Raw genomic sequence first — 20,774 nt, 5'->3', positions numbered from 1 at the left:
ACCATATCAGAGGACAAATGGTAGTTGACCTGCAGCAAATAAAGAAGGAGAGTGAAGAAATGACTAAAACTGGGTTAAAAACCAGCCAATGTATTGTTAATACATGGAAGGATAGTGATGAATGATCATCTTTGGGATGAAATGTAGTAGAAAAAAGTTTTGATTGGAATCTTAAATGCTGATTTTTTTTTTTCCTCACAATTTTGTATAATTATATCTTAAAGAATCAAGAATAAAACTCAGAGCTTTGCTTTCCTTAAGAAAACACATTAACAGTGAAGGTAATTAACACAAAAAAAGGCTTCAGTTTTCTAAGAAGCATAAACACTGGACTCAGTAGCAATGAAAACCGTTCTCCTTACATGTACTAGGCCACATATATTTCATATAGGTAGAAATTTTGCAAGTCTGCACTTAAAATATAATTTAATATTTCAATTATTTGATATATTTAAGAATAGATACTGACAAATAGATGACAAAACTTTAGTCAGGTTTTAATATGTCACTTATGAGATGTTATCAATATATAATACATGTTTTCAGGTGTATTACATAGAACACTAAATGAGTTTGTAAAGCCATGGACCTTCCATTGTATTTATTTTAGCAACAAGTTGAAACTGTATAAGGTTTTTTTTTTTTTTGTAATTGCAGAAATTATGTAGGCCTACTTCCTTTAATTATGTAGTAATTTGACTGTTTTGTTTGTTTATTTATTTATTTATTTATTTGGTATGTTTTTATGTTCATGGGGGGACAGTCACATGACAAAATGTAGCTTATATGTAATTTTATAGTTTGAGTACTCTCCTTGCAAAGCTGTCTTAATAAAATGCAAAGAAAAATTGAAAAAAGAAACAAAAAGAAAACTTTTATCTTCTTATTTGCATCTTTTTTTAAAAAAAAATATATATATATTTTTAACCCTTTCATGCATGAATTATGAGAACCTTAATCAAGATTTTTTTTCTGAGTAATTTTATTCCCCTTAAATTAAGCATTAATTGTACAACTTTTTTATGTTTTTAATCTATTCTTGTATTTTATTCTTTTATTTAGGTTTCATCTGTTCTTCTGTATTTTATCTATTTTATTTTATTTTATTTTATTTTAATTTATTTTATTATTTTTTATTTTATTTTATTTTTACAGTTGTTCTATGTCTTTTAATCTATTCTTGTATTTTACTCTGTTATTTTGTTTTTTATTTATTTTTCTGTACAGTTCTTTAATCGACTGTGCTTTACAAATAAAGTTGGATTGGACTTAAAAACAACGTGTTTGAAATGTTTTTTTATGAATCTATTTTTCATGGAGTTGCAAAAATGTCCACTCAGCGGGACACCATTCGTTTAATTTTTGAAGCAAAGAAACATGGATATTTACTAATGTGCTGTGTGAAAACTATGAAATTAAAAAAAAAAAAAATAATAATGCTGCTAATCTGATGTTTTGTCACATTTTAACATACCCTAATACTAGTCGTTACTTCATGGGCATAATATGAAGAAAAAAAATTTTTTGGTGTTAATTACAGTATAATAAAAATAATACGCTATTAATTTACTCTCAAATTTGTTACTGCAGATCAATTTTATCAAGAACAGCAAAGTTACAGTAATGGTATGAATTGCAGTGTATGGGATGATGCATGAGCGCCCAATGTGTCGGCTGATATGGAACTAAAACAACAAAACCCATGAATATACAAGAGAACAGCTGGAGAATAGCTGTCCACTGTATTTTAGTTCAATTTAGTTTATTAGTTTGATCCCCATTAGCTGCTGCATACCACAGCAGCTACTCTTCCTGGGGTCATCAACAACACAAAAACAAAGCACCACAATTTCCCACAACTAACTCAACAAACAGGATGTACATACACTCAACACAACAACACAAAAACCAAAAATCAACAACAACACACAATACAAAACAATTACAATAATAATACCAACAACAACAGAAAAAAAGAATAAACCAAAAATCAGAAACAAAAAATAAAAACATAAAATAAAAATAAAAACAGCTCCACAACAAACAAAAAAACAAACCGTCTAGATCAGGGGTGTCAACCTCATTTTAGTTCAGGGGCCACATTCAGCTGAATTTGATCTGCAGTGGGCCAAACCAGTCAAATAATAACATAATACTATATAAATAATGTCAACTTCAAACTTTTCTCTGTTCTAGAGCGAAAAAGTATATTTACATTATGAACAGGTTTACATCTACAAACTATCCATTCAAAAGATGTGAATGACATGAACAAACTGAAAAAATAAGTGTAATTTTAACAATATTCTGCTTCAGTTTATCATTTACACATGTACATTACAACTTACAGATCACAGTGGATCTACAAACACACAAAACATTTAATAACAGACAGTATATTGTTAAAATTTTACTTGCTTCTCTTAAGACATTTCAGGTTATTCTCTTTTTTTTTTTTTTGCAAAATTATACTTTGTTTTTGCATAAATACATGAAAATACTTATATTTACAAAGAGAAAAATTTGGAGTTGTCATTATTTATATGTTATTATGAAAGTATTTGACTGGTCCTGCCCACTTGAGATTGAATTGGTCTGAAAGTGGAACCCGAAATAAAAGGATTGTTAATACTTTCAGTGTAATTTTTGCATTTCCTAAATTCATCCCAAGGGCCGGATTGGACCCTTTGGTGGGCCGGATTTGGCCCCCGGGCCGCGTGTTTGACACCTGTGGTCTAGATGATATCATTATAGGATGTGCAATAGCTCAGACAGTTATTCTTGGGTAAATATGAAAATTCTCAACCTTTTAGAAAAACTAACTGCTTGAATTTCTGAAATTAAAAATTGTGGCAATGTATTCCATGCTACCATGGACCAGTATGCATGAAAGGGTTAATCTGTTTTTTGTTGTTGTTTTTCCTTTTGTTATGTGTTTATACTGAAAATACATTGATATCCCTACTGGTTTTGCTTTGGAGTAAACCACTAGGGGGCACCAGTGGTTTGATGCAGGAGGTGAACCGGTGTCTCTGCAGTCGTTAGCTCGGCTGTCGTGTTGTTAGGCAGGTTGTCAGGGGCAGCGCACCTCAGTGAGTTAACATTAGCTAGCATAGGATTAAGGGACCTCGGTTAATGATGGAACGTTTATTTATCAAAATAAATGACTGTAAATCATACCTGCATTTTCACTTGGAGTTTCTCCTCTTATCTGGATAAAAGACTACATCGCTTTTTATCAATACAACCCTAGTCTTGCAGCGGAGTTGTGCCCGTAAGCTAGCCGCAGGTTTGCTAACATTCAGCTGCCAGCTAGCGTTGACAGGCAGCCGTAAGGTGATATACGTTACGCAGATAATTAATCCCCATTTTAGCGTGTGGTTATTACGATTAATACGTGTTAGAATGGAGGACAGTGAAGACGATTTAGTAGAGAGGGAAGAAACCGATGACGGTGACGAGAAATCACCCTTCAACTCTCCGTTTCGCTCGACTCGGCTGCACATCCAGAGGAGTAATGTCTGCTCTCGGGCTTATTTCGTTGTGGTCATGGTCTTTTTCCATGTTTACATCTTGAATATAATCGCCCTTTTGCTCTACGTGCACTACAACAACGGCCCCGGGGATCTCGTAACCGGTGAAGGTGTCTCGTCTGCGGCTGTCAGCGATGATGGAGACTCTTTACCCCAGTCACCTTCACCTTCCAGAGAGCTTCATGTCGAGGACTACACTCAGAGCTTCAGTCTACCTCGCATCGAGGGGATACGGGTGAGAAAACCTGAACTTTAACCCATAAAGACCCTAACATCCACTGTCGACCAAAAGTATTGATCTAAACCAGGGGTGTCAAACTCACTTTAGTTCAGCTAAATTTGATCTGAAGTGGGCCGAACCAGTAAATTAATAACATAATATAGAAATAATGTCAACTCCAAACTTTTCTCTATGTTTAAGAGCGAAAAAAAAAAAGTAAAATTACATTATGAAAAGGTTACAAACTTTACAAACTATCCTTTCAAACAATATGAATAACATGAACAAACTGAAAAAAAAAATGTAATTTTAACAATATTCTGCTTCAGTTTATCATTTTACATATGTACATTATAACTTACAGATCACAGTGGATCAACAAATACACAAAACATTTAAAATAACAGACAGAATCTTGTTAAAATTGTACTTACTTCTCTTAAGACATTTCAGGTTGTTCATATTTGTTCAGGTTATTCACATTTTTTAAAAATTATTCTTTGTTTTAGTGGAAATACATGAAATTACTTACATTTACAAAGAGAAAAATGTGGAGTTGTCATTATTTATATGTTATTATGGTAGTATTTTACTGGTCTGACCCACTTGAGATTGAATTGGTCTGGATGTGGAACCTGAACTGAAAGGATTGTTAATATCTTGGTGTAATTTTTGCATTTCACAAATTCATCCCATTGGACCCTTTGGTGGGCTGGATTTGGCCCATATGTTTGACACCCATGATCTTAACTGTTCATCTACTAATCCTATCAGTAAATGTAAATAATTGGTGTAAAATGCAGTTTGTCATCTTTTCTTTCTTTTTTTATATAATTTTATTTTTTCATTGGGTAAAATACTTTTCAACAGAGTAAAACAAAAAAAAAAAAACAACTAAACACAATTGTATATCATGTCTGAAAAAAATCAACAATGGTAAAACATAAAATTTAATATGAACACATTCCATATAAGTTCTCTGTTTAGAAAAAAACAACTCTTCTTAAAATAAGTCTTACTTTTTTAATATTTTGTTAAATAACATACATTAACCAAAAAGATGTCACATTTTTGTCCTTATTTTCACTATTCTTAATTAAAAATCAACAGAGGTTTCAACTCCATTACATTCAACCAGTAGAAATATAACTTGTCATTTCCAATTAAATTAAATCTGGCCTCAATGGGGTGATATATACAATCCATTTAGATCACATTTCCATAAATTTATCCTGCTTTACTTTTAATGAAAAGGACAGTTTCTCCATCACATAGCTAGATTTCATAGATTGCTTTTAACCAGTCTTCAAGTTGTGCTGCATCTGGTTGTCACCACTTCCTTGTCAGAGCTTGTGTCCCTCCAATAAGTAGTACTCTCATTAAATATTTGTCTCCTGTAGTTTGAATGCTCTGTGTCATAGCCAACATATACAATGTCAAAGCATCAAAAAGGATTGTGGTCTTAAATATAGATTCCAAACAATTGTGAATGCTCTTCCAGAATGACTTGAGTTTTGGACATTCTCAAATTTACATGGTAGTGATTAGCTACAGTTTGTCATGTTTTCATGGTCATTAGATATGACCCATTTGGATGTTCAGAGGCTCCATAGTGAATGTTGAAACACTGTCATTTTCTACAACATTGATTCACCAGTAAAACTCTTGGAGCTGGATCAATGACAGTGGATGGAGACACTGAGTTTATGTTCAGTCAATGATATATTTTACTGAAAAAGTCACTATTTCGTCAGTTTTTTTCTGTTTTGATATAATGACCTTTGACTTTACTCGGAGCTTTTATGGACATTTACATGACACTCAGTTAAGCATAGGAAAATACACAATTTCCTGTGGGAAAAAAATGCTAAATTCAGAGGATAATATTGTAATAAATGGTGATAAATCACTTAGGAAAGGTTAAATATAGAGAAAAATTCATTTAGTAACTGCCGCAAAGGTCACACCACGTCCTCAGAAAAAAAAAGCTTTAAGATACTTTAAGACTGATAAAGCACCTTTTTTAGGATAATAATGAGAATTGTGCTGTATTTATGGGAAGTTGAGGCAAAATGTTAATAAGAGGAGCACATCCTATCATCTGGATGTAGAAAACAGTTAAAAACGGGGTCATTCTCAGTGAATTCTAGTAAATTCACTCTTAGTGACTCTACAACAGATTACATCTTCAAGAAGAATTTTAAAGATGTATTTAGAAAAAAAAATAACACTGAAGAAATGCTTAATCCTCTTTCAAAATTGTAGATAAGATATTGAGGATAAAATAGGACATTCTGATCCTTTGTTGAAAAGGAACTTCCGCAGTGCAGTCTTAAACTACATTAAATGCATCAGCAGGACTGTGTTAATAATGTGTCATTTTTAGGTGGGTCATGTTCAGCGGATTTCCCTTGTGCCAGACAAGACACATGAGATGAAGACGCTAAGTCTAAAACCTTTGCTGTTTGGTAAGTGCACTTTGGTGTTTGGCTTTTAGCTCTTTTTTTAATAAATAGACAACATTTAGTCAGGATTTAGAAAACAAATTTTATTTTATTTTTTTGTCAAAGCCATACAAATATAAATCAGTAGTATATTTTTAAAATTACAATTTTGTACATTTTAATAGCATCTTTCATTTGTTTGCCCACATTTAGCAGAAAGATAATTAGTGGTATTTTCACATTACCTTTGTGACCAGCTCATTGCATTTCTCCTCTTCTACCACCACAGAGATGTAGACAGGTTTTGAAAACAAGCATGCTTACAGTTGATAATATAAGGTCAGATCCTAAATACTACCGCTATGCTCTCCCTAGCCATATCTGTATAAAGCTTGTTTTAGGTGTCCGATATTTTGCACTTTCTAATGCGGCACATAATCCTAACTCCTGCATTGGTAATGTTTCCATTTGCGAGCTGCTGCCACAAGATTTTTGTCACGTTTCTGCCAAAAGTAAGCCTTATTGACCACCAGGCGCTCACCCTGTACTGTTCCTGTCACTAAAAAGGTGCCGCCCTGTGGATGTTGTCGGGTCATGTTCCTGACACAGGTGGCATCCCTCTCCAGCCACAGCTCAATGCGAGAGCGAATCTGTCCAACCAGCAAGGGTCCATGCTTCAGAACATCAAATTTGGCAGCCAGTGAGAACTGAGACAGTGTTACTGGGCTGAACTTGAGCCGTGTCAGACGCAGTTTGACAACTTGCAAGAAATCAAATAAAGATAAGGCATAATCAAAAGCATGAAAAAGGGCAGTAATTTATTGCTAATTATTTTGCTAAGTTTGCAAATCATACAGTATAATCTACCAGTTAAAATATATGGGGGGGGGGGGGGTGTCGTTCTCACCAAAATCACTCCTACAAAAAACTTCCAGTGTGTTTTTTGAGGAAGGGGACTCTTCAAGCTCACAATCCCGACAGCTCGCCTGAGGCACTGAAAATTCATTGCATGTAATAAATGGTGTGATCAAGAAGTCAACTACAATGTATGTGTCAACTGATTCAGTTTTTACCTTTTCGTCCCCCTGGTTGAAGAGTGTTGTTGGTGACTGAAGAAATGCACATGAGATGGTCTGCAGGGTACTGGTCACAGCGCAGTATTTCTGGCCATGGGTAGCCATAACAACTCATGATTGGTGCACAGCTATCCTGGACAGATTCACACAAACTCCTGCAGGGTGATATAAACCTATAAAAGGAGATGCAAAAGGAGAGGAGCATAATTAAATGAATATATTATTTTAATTAATCGATCAGCTAACATTTGGTTTCTGTTTTTCAATGCTAATCTGACAAAAATTGGGATTACTGTTGTTTGGCATTTTGATTTCACTGTGAAACTAGAGCCTCTCTTCAGAGACTAGAAGTAATTTGCATAGCCTTCCAAAGGGAGTTTACCCCTGATGGCCCGGCTTCTTACTTCTATTCTCTGCTCTATTAATGAAAATGATTTCATTTTCACTTCTACTTGGCTTCCCATGTAATATGTTGTAGTACTTCGTTAAACTGCATTACTGGCCATTCTCACCCTACAGTAATTTAACTTTACATGGAAACCAGACTGCCATATTACCATATTGTCAGACTGACAAATCATAAGAGAATGAAAACCTACCTCACTGTCACATGAAATTTAAAATGTATTCAAAGTAAAATTACATAATGCATAACATTACCTGTCGAGGCAGATGGGTGCAAAGAGAGAGCAGAGGAAGATGCGAGCATCAGGGTGACACTCTCGGGCAAGTAGCGGCAGCCAGCTGGCACTCTGTTGAACAGCCTCAGCCGGCGACTCGTGGCCAAGCAGGTTGGGCATCCTCATGGTGTCATAGCCGATGTTTTGGCACAAGGCCATTCCTGATGGGATAGAGACGCACCGAGAAGAACTGCGGGACTCCCACAGCCCACCTTCACCGATAGAATGTGTGGATCTGAGCCCTGTAACTGTGCCAGTGTCCCCCAGTATTTCTCTGTCTTGTCCTGCAACAGTTTCTCTAAATCCAGTTTCAGCTTTGCCCTTTATACTTGCCCCATATCCTCCCTTGTCCTTGCCAGATCTAATCCCGCTCTCAGCCTTTGCTCGTCCCTCCATCCCAGCCCTTACTCTACCAGGGCGAAGTGCCAATGTGCTGCAAGGCCCAGCAAACAGCAGTAGAAACAGTAGGGCTGCAGAAGGGGAATACTTTCTGAAAATAAAATGAGCACTGAGCACTGCAGCCATCTTCTTACAGAAACTGATGAGAAGCACAAAACTTGAAGCATGTCCCTTGTCTGACAATGTATGAGTGGAATAGGTGTATTTATAATGGTGGGTGGTGATTACATTTGCATAGGAACTGGTAAAGGGGAGGTGTAGAGAAGGAGCAGAGAGTGGGGTGGGGAACACCCTTAAATGGTCTGACGATCCATTTATGTTTATCAGCTGATTTAAGTGTGTTTGACAGATCTCAGTTCTACTAAGGTAAATGGCTTGACTTGATTAGAATAGTTTCTGCTTTTGCCTTTTCATCCCCGCAGCTTGAATTAAGGAAAGGGGTGAAACATCGCCACTCCCAGCATCCCACATTTTCTTCCAACCCACAGTTCACTGCCTTGTCCTCCCTTGACCTTTTTGTTTTCAATCTTCCTATTCTTGTCAAAGTGATTATTTTATTATTATTATTTTAGAGAGTAATAATTGAGACTATGGGCATATTCTGATGCACATTAGGATTAAAAGACAATGACAGTTTCCTCTGCATGTGTCATGTGTCAGAGTTAGTGTAGGACACAATCAAAATTGGTGTTGCCCTGCTGTGTAGCAATGGCCTGATTCCTGTTCAGACAAGCGGGTCATTTCCTTTCCGGGGGAAAAAGAGAGACATTAGTGGGAGGGCAAAGAGGAACGCTCATTCCCCTTCATTCATATCAGTTATCCAGAATAATGAGGCCTGACTGGACAATAGGGATTAACCAAGTGGGTACAGTGTTAAATGCACGGGTGACAAACAAGGCCTCTACTGTACAGGCAGCCAATCTGCCGGAAGCCTTTTATTAAAAATGGAAATGACTGAAAGACATGAAGATTTTTGTGGAGGAAAACATGAAACAGGGCCTCATTCTTTCATAGTTACATTTTAATAAGACATAGGTGAGCCCTACAGAACTGGATAAAATTAGAGTAATATAATCATTTTGGGTAATGAATATTTTCAACAATATAAGTTGGTGATGAGCATGTCAAACTGATTCTGTTAATGCGTCTTGCCAATTAATATGAGCAAACAATAACTCCCAGAAGACAACAATGTTCAAACCCCCCTGTGGGACAAGATAAGTGTTGTCTCGTCATTAAAGCAGCTAGTGGGAAAGGCTATACGCAAATGACTCACTGGGGAGAAACAGAAGGGAATAGCGTGTACTTAAATGATTAAAAATCTGTTACAAACGCTAACCAAAGGGACAAAGTTAGGAACATAGCACATAATCATATTCTTTATCTCCAAACTAGTTGTTCCATGATATGCAACATCTGACTGTTATTCCTGTGCTCTGTGTGTGAATGTGTTAAATAATCATGCATCTATAATCATTGACAGTTATTACATTCTTAATGGAATTTTCTGGTGTACAGGTTTACTGACTCACAAGAATTGTGTTGTTTCTAGTTTTTCAGTGCTTATACTTTTTGATCATGCTGTCATTAGCATACACTGATTCAACTATCTCAAAATGACCTTTAATCCTGATTGGTTTCTAAAATAATCCATTTAGTACATTTAAATGAGATTTTATAATCCACTTAAAGGTCAATCACTTGCCATTTTAGATGTGCAGAAGTTCATTCTTTCTGCTTGGGTGGGTAGAGACTATCTTAAAAATTTCTGATGACTTTATAAATGAAAGGCGAACACAGTATGACTGATATCAGCATGAAAACCTTAACCATCATTGTTGTAATCTGGAACCCCTTTCCATCTCTTTGATTAGCAAAAGGTAATCCCCAAACCAATCTCTTTGATAACCTGTATATCCTGGCTCTCACTCTGGGCTGGTAGGACAACATGATGGGCCTATTATCACTAAAATGTCACAGAGTGATAGTGTTGTGTATTCTACTCTCAGCATCATTGACTAGAATGTTTCAGTACAGACTTAGTAAATCTGAGTCTCCATCAGTTATACACAGACTGAAGCATTCATACATTTATGTTTTGGGTGTGTTTCTAACAAAAACATTCTGTCCCTATTTTCAAGATAAAGCTCAAAAGGCTGTAGTGAGTCCTGGCATTCACGGCCGTCGTCTTTTTCTTATTGCTCTCAGAGATCCCAGGCTTCCTGTCAGAAGAGGAGTGTCGTGTGGTGGTGCAGCTAGCACAACTGAAGGGTTTGATGGAGAGCCAGATAACAGCACCCAGCCAGGGGCAAGAGGAGTCAAACCAGCAACTACTTTCTCTCAGCACAGAGGAGGTCTTCAGTCTGTTGGACCTCAACCAGGACGGGCTGCTGCAGAAGCAGGAGGTGATGAGAGAGATGCATATGTGACATAGATGTGGGAGGAAATTAGTATGCAAAAAATAAGAAATGTGTCTAAAAGTTTGGCTTAGAAATGGGAATAGATTTTCTCTTGTCGTCTTCAGATTGTGAGTCACTCACGCTCTCAAGATGGTACTTGGTTGAGCCCGGACAGTTTACGGCAGATACTCACTGGTCTGGAAGAATGCCCAACAGGTTTGTGTTGATGTAATTTATGTGTTTTTTGCAAGTTGTTTTTGTATGAAGAGTTGAAACTTTAACTTCAAATGCTGTCACTTTGGTCATGTTAACCAAAGTGCAATTTATTTGTTTGATTCAAGATGAGCTCAACTGCATCCTCTGATGTGTTTAACACTTTCAGTTTTACTAATCTCCTTCTGGGGTGTCTGTTAGTGTTTCTGCTGTGATCCTTTACTGGTGGAAGTAAGGTGGCTGTGATTGCGTGCAAATCCGTGACTGTGGAGGCAGGAAGAGCGGCGACACTGTTTTGACCTGGTGCCATTGTGCCAGCCATTGTACACGTCCGGATGTGCCTCATCCTATCTCATTAAAAACTGATTATTCTCCTGCCCCTTTCCTTGATTTTCCCCCGGATCCCCTATATCCCGCTCCACTCCCTCCTTCTCACTCTTTCGTCAACTGCCCCTCCCTCCCCTGCTACCTCTTCTGTGGCACCCCAGAGCTATTGTTGCGGCTGGTGCAAGGTCTCTCATGGGATGTGATCAGGGCCAGACATTCATTCAGTGAAGATTAGCAGCATACGATTTGGACAAGAGAGGAACATGGAAGAAAAAATAGGAAGCGAGTTGTCATCGCCCACTGTTCACTACATCGTCTAAGAATTCAAGTCAAAGTTTCAATGACATACATAGCTGAAAGATTTATTTGATAATTCTTTTGGTCTTTGTTCATATGTGTAGTTGAAATGAAGTAGCATTTCTACTGAGCAGTACAAGAGTGTATCAGCTAGGAGAAATAAAGGAAATACAGGGTTCCAACGCAAGAATGGAAAAGTATGGAATTTGATTTAATAAATTTCCAGGTCTGGAAAAGTATGGAAAATGGAAACAAATGTATGGAATAATATTCATGTTTCCAAGACCACTGTTCTATTTTCTAAAATATAAAATTGTGAATATCTGAAAAAAAAAAAAAAAAATGGATCAATCTGTTTTTTTAAGGTGCTTACTAGCTTAGCTAAAATGTTTGTGTGAGAGCACATACAGAAAGCTACATGTCCCAGAAAATATTTGGGCAGGTTGACAAGTTGAATGCCCAGCCTTCTGCTCTTATCCTCCTCCAACCCATTTTAAGGCCCGCCCGGTGTTGTCAGATTTCACTGCTGCTTCGACGGGCAGGTGATGTCCACACACTGTTTATGAGCAAGCTATTCAACGTGCCTTGTATGATTGTTGGCACAACTCATAACGGGTAGATGTAAATTCTCTGATGACTGGCTCATAAATCCTAAATATAGATTGGTTGGCTGGTTGGAATTTTTTTACCAAGACATCTGTAAATTAGGGTCTGGAAAAAGTATGGAATTTTGAAATTTGAAATGTGTAGGAACTCTGGAAATAGTCCACCACTGATGGGTTGTGTATTCATGTGCCCAACAGGAATGCTGACTTTGGAGGACTTCAGGCTTGTGTATGATGTGTCACAACGTGCGGGACAACAGCAAAATGGGAAACTTTCAAGTCAGTTTAAACAGAGAAACAAACATACATGGCTTTACCAGGGTCTGGGATCCCACCATGTGCTTCAAACACTCAGGAACCGGTAACAACATCATACCATGCATACTAAACATTGTACTTCGAAGGGTTGTTGACTCATTATTCTCACTTTTGTCATAAGTGATAACATACTTAATTGTCCACATCCCTATTCCCAGTCATTGTTTAGTGTCATTTACCTCATTGTGTCCCTGCACAATATATTTTTGGACTATTGTCATGGTGATGTGAGCATGCACAATAATCACATCCCAGGACTGTAATATCATATAAGCCAAATTAACTCAAACACATAATTCTGCCACTTTTTTGCTGCTTGATACAAATTTAAAACAAAATGCTTCTCATTTTCCACCTAATCCTAATGTGACATCTGTCTGATATCATTTACTCCAAGTTAAAGGTTCATGGATACAGTTTATTGTTACTGAGTGATATGGTGGCTCTGTGTGCACTTCCAACCACAAATCACTATCATTTTTATCCATGTAACAAACAACATAGAAGGTTATGTGCCCAGATTGAGTAAACAGGGCAAATTAGCATCAGGTCCCAATCAAGAAAAGCCAGTTGGAGTGTCCATTTCTGCAGCTGATCTATTTAGGATCTGCACATTTATGAACAGAGATGCAGTCAGGGCATTTCAGTTTTAATTACCAACCATCACCAAATAAATGCAGCACCAGACTGTGAATAAACACAACTGATGTGGGATTCTACCAGCAACACAGACACAGCTTGTTAAAGTACAGTATAATAAGCTGTGGGGTATAAGTATAGGTTTTGTGCCTGTGTTTCTGTCCAGAAATGGATACAAAGATGCAAGTAGATGCAAACACAAGGAGCAGTCTATTGTGATAAAATTGGAGGTGTTGTTAGATGAAAATAAAATAATATAAATGTAGGATGGATATAATAGAATTACATTTGTAGGCTGATATACCAATGATTTTCTGACTTCTACAATCCACATTACTTATGTGTGAGGTCAAAGCTGACCTATATTTATGTTGTGTGGTTGGACAGCCGTTACGGTAGAAACATAAGTCTGTCTGTATTGGCTATAAAACTATGAAAAATGCTTGGAAATTTGTCACTCATATTTTGGTGTCAAGGATGACAAGAAGCTTTACGGCACTCATGCGAAATGAAGACTTCTGTTAACCTCTCCTTGACTTCTCGTCGGTAAATGCCTCCTAGACATCATATCTATGTGTGTTCTTATTTACGATCTCAGAACTAGGAAGAACATAGATTAAAAATGTGGACTGTTTCGTAAATGGTATGCTCTGAAACGCCTTCCTGTAGTGGAAAAAAATCTCTTACAGAGTAGAAGGGAATGTGTACAATAGTTGGTAGAAAAAAACACATTTTCCACCTTGCCATGCACAAAAACTGTTTAGACACAAGAGGGAAACTCTTACAAATACATATACAACAAGGCCAGGCACCAAAATAAGTTAATGTTGGTAGTGAGAACTTTGTGCTGCTTCTCTGTTGTAAATCTTGTCAGTAGTTTTTACAGCAAAAGAGGATTTTGAGTGGACATATGGTCCTTGGTTTTGTAAAGAAATGGAACCCCAGTCGTATGGAGTTATTTTGCCTAAGAAAGGATGAACAGGGTTCCCATGGGGTCTTGAAAAGTCTTAAAAGTCTTGAATTTACAAATGTGCATTTATTACCTTAAATAAGTCTTTAAAAGGTGTTAAATTTGATGTGGTAGGTCTTAAGTTATGTTGCCATAAACTTGTTCACTGTGTTTAAATGTTTTGGGAAATGTCCAAGCTGCAAAGAAAATAGTGTTAGTCCACTCAGTTCCATCCGTTAAAACCTAATAATTTATATTGAAATTAGGAACAAATTTGTAATAACTCTGCAGCCCCCAGTGAGAAATAATCACAGATCATTCAGCCCAACACGTGCACATAAGCTGACTTTGGGAACTTTAAGGGGCAGCTTCCAAGGGAAAAGTAAGAATGGGGAAGTGCAAATTTAATAATGCCTGGTTGGAGAAAAGATCATTCTTAACCTGGCTGACATGAGTGGAGGGGAACGGCTGTGAAATGGGCATTAAATTCTGTTCAAAGTAGTCTTAAAAAGGTCTTAAATTTAATTTGTAGAAACCCGTAGGAACCCTGGACGAAGTTGACAAATAATATACCCTGTAGTTACAGCTGAACAAGACATGGCTAATTTGTTAGATCTTTTAAATCGGCTCCACAAAGCATGATCTGAATACAACTAAAGAACACATATGCTTAAGACAGCTATTAAAAGATTTCAAAGTTGTTGTTTTTTTTCAACATTGTGCTGCCCTTGTCTCTGTGTCTTGTTTTTCTACTGTCTCTAAATGGTCTCATATTAAATTGTTTGAATTTTTTTCCCCAGTGTAATCAGCTTGACACGTCTGCCTTCCTCATTGGTCGAGCTGAGTGAGCCACTGCAGGTGATTCGCTTTGAGCATGGAGACTTCAGTAACGCCCACTATGACAGCAACCCTGCCCAATCAGAATCAACCTGTGCACACACGCGGTTGGCAGGAAATAAATCTGCTGTCACCGAGGTCTCTTGCAGGTATTTACTGTATATGTTAGTGGTTCCCATCCTTTTTGTGTCATGACCCCATTTTAACATCACAAATTTCTGGCGACCCAGACATTCAAAACAGAGACATTCTTTTGGCTAAAATTAATTTGTTTTTGATCATGTAATAGTTTGCTATACTATGTTGCAAATAAACGTTAATTTTAGAGGACATTTAATCTATATAATGTATATTATTATGGACGGAGGCAGAAAAGCCAGGTGTAGATTACTGCACAAAGTGAGAATTTGATTTTCCTTGGTCAGGATATGTACAGTCAGTCCAGCTTGGATTTACAAGGATGACAATTAATACTGAACAAACAAGAACTCAAACTATGAATTATGAAAGAGCTGCAGTATCTGAAACTGACCACAATGAACATTTGAAAGATAAACAGGAAACCGACCACAATGAACATTTGACAGATAAACAGAACCACAGTGTTTCAGTTTCAGCTTCAGGTTGTCATGTCTTTTATGTATTGGGATTGTCTCTGTCAATTCACCATATATTTTTTATTAGTATCTAATTTTTATTTATCTATTTATCAAATTTGTATCAATTACTACAAATTTCAGGCGACCCCATTTGAATTCCAGGCGACCCTAAGGTTGAAAAACACTGGTATAGGTATTTAATATATATATATATTTTTTTTGTTGTTGTCAGTTTAGGTATTTCATTATGTTTGGTTCAAGATATATGTGTTATTAATTATTGTCATTAATTTGTACTTTCTCAAATATTGGATTCTGGAGTATAGGAGAAACACATCTTATTACTGGTATGAGTAGAATCTTATGTTTGTTGTTTCCTTCTCTGTTTTGTTCCAGGTATCTTACTGTGTTATTCTACCTCAGCTCACTGGAGGAAGGTGGTGAGTCCACCTTTCCTGTGGCTGACAATCGAACCTATGATGAAGAGGTGAGCGGGTTTTCAAAATGATAAACTAGAAAGCACTGTGTTTTGAATGATGACAAATGTACGTACACAATCTGAATGCTGCTGATAATGTGCAGATAGTGCTGACTCATGACAAGGAATCTGACACTTTAATTGTCCAAAGATTACCGACAGCCAAAGATTGGACACAAGCTGTTGACAGTTTTGCGTGTCCTAGGCACTCGTCCAGGATGGAGTTGATTTGACAGATACTCAAGAGACATGTGGCAGAGGGAACCTGAGGGTAAAACCTACAGCAGGGACAGCTCTCTTTTGGTACAACCACCTCTCTGACGGCAGAGGTAAGAGTAAAAGGCTTTTAACTTACTGATATGATTTACACATTTCTTTTGATACTCCGATTGATTTGTTACGTTTTATTTTCTGTTTACATGCACACAGTATTTGAGTTTTTGCACTTACAACAAAAAAGACAATATTTCTAAGAAGCTGTTAGCATAACTTTTGATAATAAATATTCCAATGTTATTCCTGTTCACATGCAGCTGTGAATATCCTGATCAAATATAGGGTTTTTCAAAGTTCATCACTGTTGGCAGATGTTGGCAGGTTTTTAAAGCCAACTCCTCTTTTGTTTTTAATTCTGATTTGGCTTCTCTTCAGCAGTTCATCAAACCTACTGCCACCAGCCTTGCATGGACTGGTGCCCGCGTACATCTCAGACCTCATTGTACATTACACCCCGCGTGATCACTGAGGTCTGAGACCGAGCTCCAGCTCATTATCCCAAAGACGAGGCTTAAAAGTCAGGGCGATCGGGCCTTTTCAGTTGTCAGCCCCAAACTTTGGAATGCTTTCTCGCCTCACATTAAAACAGCCCCATCTGTTGATGCTTTTAAATATGGTTTAAAAAAGTACTTTTACTCACTGGCTTTTAACCCGACATGAGAACTGTGTGGTCCTCTGACTGTCTTTTATTATATACAGGGGTTGGACAAAATAATGGAAACACCTTAAAACATCAACAAAATATAATTTAATATGGTGTAGGTCCGCCTTTTGCGGCAATTACAGCCTCAATTCTCCGAGGTATTGATTCATACAACTTGTGAATTGTTTCCAAAGGAATTTTAAGCCATTCTTCAGTTAGAATACCCTCCAACTCTTTTAGAGACGATGGCGGTGGAAATCGACGTCTTACTTGAATCTCTAAAACTGACCATAAATGCTCAATAATGTTGAGGTCTGGGGACTGTGCCGGCCATACGAGATGCTTAACTTCATTAGAATGTTCCTCATGCCATTCTTTAACAATTCTAGCTGTATGGATTGGGGCATTATCATCTTGAGGTGAAGGTGTTTCCATTATTTTGTCCAACCCCTGTGTGTGTGTATATACATATATATATATATATATATATATATATATATATATATATATATATATATATATTCTATGCTTATGAACATATTTTTATTTTTTACATTTTTTTTTGCAATTAGTGCTAGTTTGTACTCTGTGCAGTACTTTGGAGACTAAAATGTGCTATTCAAATAAAAGTGGATTGGATTGGATGTTCTACTGTGTGAACTCAGTATCCCTCTTTCATTACTTTAGAGTCTCTCTGGAAAAGGTTAGATTTTTCATATTTGTTCATATATTTAAGTTTCTTCTGACCTGAAATCTGGACTTTTGTTTGGGTATTTTCATGTCTGCCAGAAAGGATCTTTGTCTCTTCTCCAGCTGACTGTTAACAGGGGCTGTGTCTTAACCTGCAGCGAAACAACTAACTCAACTCAACTAACTAATATGCCTCTCACCCTTGTCAGAAAATGCTCCCCACAGAAAGAGGCCAAATTCTGTCTTCTGTATAAAGGAAAGATCCTGTTTCAAATTCAGAGTATTGTTACATTCAGAATAAAAGTAGAATACATGTAAACCTACTCACTGTTGAATGTATTTAAAGGCTGAGTAATTCATTTCTGAGAAAGACTTAATTTATTAACTCAACAGTAAACAAGCACACACTTCCCATCAGTGCTCCTTCAGAAACTCCACCCACAAATTTGCAGATGCACACTGTGGTTGCAAATCATCGCATTTGTCATTTCAGGAGCATTCATTCCCCTGATCAAAACAAAAAGAATCATCTCTGTTACTGACTGGTTGAGATAGTTACAGACGGTTTTTGTTTTTTTACTGTTACTTGCAGAACCAAAAATTTGCTCAAACATCAGTTTCTATCACTGGTAACTAGTAAAGAAGGGCTGTAGCAGCAGCCATATGTTCACTGTAGCAAGTTTGTATAGCGTTTTAGATCAACCATAAGAAAGTTTAGTGTTTTTTCAGAAAAAATGACATGGTTCAAATCAAATGATGTCCTCTGTCATTAGGATTCACTGTTGACATTTATCTGACATCACATTTAATTTCACTTCATCAGTCGTTTATTCTCTGCATTCTCGTCAGTTTTGTTACATTTTTACCCTTGTTTACGGAAGGTTGGATGGGTGAGCTGGATGAATACTCGCTACATGGGGACTGCCCGGTCAAGCGTGGGATGAAGTGGGTGGCCAACAGCTGGGTAAACGTGGATCCAGATCACCAGCAGCAGGCCCGCTACCAGAGACTAGTCGCTCAGAGACATCAAGCTAAATCGAGCCTTGAGGAGCATTACCAGCCTCTCTCACACAGTGACCTCCACCAGGATCTATAGCCAGACCTTCTGAGAATGTCCATTTGACGCAACCATCATTTTAACCCGAGTCTCTATATTTGAAGACAGTGGCGCCTGGCAGACCTTTCTACAATGTCGGATGCTGTATTCAAAGTACAAATTGCACAGCTGCACTCAAAATATCATCTTAGAAAACTTTCCATTTAATTTTATAATGTGTCTCAGGCTACTGCTTGGATATCCACCTTAATTTAAAATGGTTGTCATATTATGAAAATTATGGAAATTTGAGTATAAATTGTACGTAATATGGGCAGATGTAGTTCTTCAGAATTTATGAATAATATATGAAATTATTTTACATTAGTATATACTCAGTGATATACAAGTACAGGTTATTTTATCACACTGAATCATTCTCTTTTAAATCATGCCTTATAGAAAAATGAGGTTAAGTAAATAAGACATAAACCTGCTTACCTGCCTTTTTTAGGTTTTAGGCATCTGCCCCGTTTTAGGCCTGTGTTATTTCAAGCCTTTTGTTATGAGCCATAGCAATTCATCAGTGCTTTCCTAAAGAGAAATTTATACATCTTTTAAAAAAAAAAATGTCAGGGTTTTTAAGTAGTTAATGAGCTTTTTATTGATGAATGTTACTCAATAAGAGTTTACCGCACTTAAAGCAAATGCAGGACTGTTGAGGTCGGGATGTTGCTTGTTACACGTTACACTGGCAGTTCCTGCAGGTGTTATTCAGACGTTTTCTTTAGTATTTGATATTACAACTGTTGTGTTTGTTGTTTTTTTTTTGTTCTCACAACTCAAAAATATTTAAATGTATGAGAGTATTTATTTATTTGAGTGTTATTTATTGCCACCACTTGGTGATTTAAGTTATATGAATGAATATTTATTACAACTTGATGTTGCACTGAATCTATTACCGTATTTTATTGTATATGTTCTATGTTATTTAATATATAAATAAGTGTTTTAATTGGGCTAGTGTGTCATTCATTTGTGTGTGGATTGAAACACCTGCCACATCAGTTTATATAATCTCCACTAGATGGTGCTCGATGTTAAATCCAGTCTTGGAGAGTTTTTTTTTTTTTTTTCTATAGGCAGTGTGAGGCTTTATTCTTCCTTATCCATACAGTGCAGTAGAGGGTGTTAAGGATTAGAGTATGGGTTTTGGACGGATTCCACCACTGAAAGGGTGCCAGAAGGAGCTAATAAAAAACGTCTAGACCTGATAATACGAGCTACAATGGAAGGGAGGAGTAGGTAATAAGACAGGGCAGTAGGTATAATGGAAGGGTAAAAATCAGCCTAATATATACTTAGAAATAGGGCTGTTAGAAAATATCGGTTCTGCAATATGTTGCGATATTTCATTTCCCAAAAACTGTATCAATATTAAAAGTACTGTATCGATATTTTTAGGTATTTATTCAAATGCAGATATGGTGGAGGTTCATGTTTGTTTTATTGGTTTTCTTTATTGTTTTTTTTATCTTATTTATTATAATTTAACACTGTTTTATTAAATAATGGTTATTTGAATCATCCTAAAAGCACTTTTTACTGTCTGAGAGGCAGATGGTAGTTCCTTTGTTGGGACTGAACAAAAATAATGTTCTGATGTTAGTTATGAACTAATAGAATATGAACATTAGAGCAGGATCTTAAACTCTAATGTCCATAAAACATACCATACCATACCAACTTTATTTATAATGCACTTTAAGAACTTTACAGCTGGCTAAAGTGCCATACACCAAACATAAAACAAGGGATTAAATAAGTAAATAAGTAAGTAAAACTAGTGATAACACAGGGTGTAAAGCGGGCTAAGAACAACAAAATACAACCATCATAAAAACAAAGACAAATTAAAATCTGATAAAAAAAAAACAGCATAAAAAAACCAGACATGTCACTCATTGATTAAAAGCCAATGAGAAAAATTTAATTTAAGTTTTAACACAGGGAGATTTTGTGATACAGCATTAGATCCTGTTTTGATCAAATGAAAATGTGTTTAGTATTTGTGCAGATTTGTGGTGTAATTCAGTTCTTCTAGGAAAAAAAT

General features: G+C 36.6%; 2 protein-coding genes across 2 annotated transcripts; one reads left to right on the top strand and one right to left on the bottom strand.

Moving 5' to 3' along the window:
* Positions 1-3,049: 3,049 nt before the first annotated feature.
* LOC115422432 (transmembrane prolyl 4-hydroxylase-like) lies at positions 3,050-19,288 on the top strand. The gene is made up of 9 exons (XM_030138787.1): positions 3,050-3,768; positions 6,140-6,221; positions 10,561-10,757; positions 10,877-10,967; positions 12,392-12,554; positions 14,900-15,085; positions 15,932-16,022; positions 16,219-16,342; positions 18,504-19,288. Exons 1-9 carry the CDS (start codon positions 3,406-3,408, stop codon positions 18,716-18,718), a joined length of 1,512 nt encoding a protein of 503 aa, XP_029994647.1. The 5' UTR covers positions 3,050-3,405; the 3' UTR covers positions 18,719-19,288.
* Positions 6,287-9,073, bottom strand: LOC115422433 (secreted frizzled-related protein 5). The gene is made up of 4 exons (XM_030138788.1): positions 7,934-9,073; positions 7,271-7,446; positions 7,105-7,191; positions 6,287-6,957 (listed from the first exon to the last, which is right to left on the bottom strand). The coding sequence occupies exons 1-4, from the start codon at positions 8,476-8,478 to the stop codon at positions 6,638-6,640; spliced, it is 1,128 nt and encodes a 375-aa protein (XP_029994648.1). The 5' UTR covers positions 8,479-9,073; the 3' UTR covers positions 6,287-6,637.
* Positions 19,289-20,774: the final 1,486 nt, after the last annotated feature.

This window comes from Sphaeramia orbicularis, chromosome 7, assembly GCF_902148855.1.
Source record: "Sphaeramia orbicularis chromosome 7, fSphaOr1.1, whole genome shotgun sequence".
Classification (NCBI taxonomy): domain Eukaryota; kingdom Metazoa; phylum Chordata; class Actinopteri; order Kurtiformes; family Apogonidae; genus Sphaeramia; species Sphaeramia orbicularis.
The sequence above is the reverse complement of the archived record's forward strand: the minus strand, read 5'-3'. Positions and strand labels throughout refer to the sequence as shown.

Bases quoted from the DNA above. Each gene is read 5' to 3' on its own strand.
- LOC115422432 (XM_030138787.1), top strand. From the start codon at position 3,406: ATGGAGGACAGTGAAGACGATTTAGTAGAGAGGGAAGAAACCGATGAC. The intron at 10,968-12,391 runs GTTTGTGTTGAT...TGTGCCCAACAG, and splicing joins TCTGGAAGAATGCCCAACAG to GAATGCTGACTTTGGAGGAC. The intron at 15,086-15,931 runs GTATTTACTGTA...GTTTTGTTCCAG, and splicing joins GTCACCGAGGTCTCTTGCAG to GTATCTTACTGTGTTATTCT.
- LOC115422433 (XM_030138788.1), bottom strand. From the start codon at position 8,478: ATGGCTGCAGTGCTCAGTGCTCATTTTATTTTCAGAAAGTATTCCCCT. The intron at 7,447-7,933 runs GTAATGTTATGC...CTCCTTTTATAG, and splicing joins GCACCCATCTGCCTCGACAG to GTTTATATCACCCTGCAGGA. The intron at 7,192-7,270 runs GTAAAAACTGAA...ATGAATTTTCAG, and splicing joins TCAACCAGGGGGACGAAAAG to TGCCTCAGGCGAGCTGTCGG.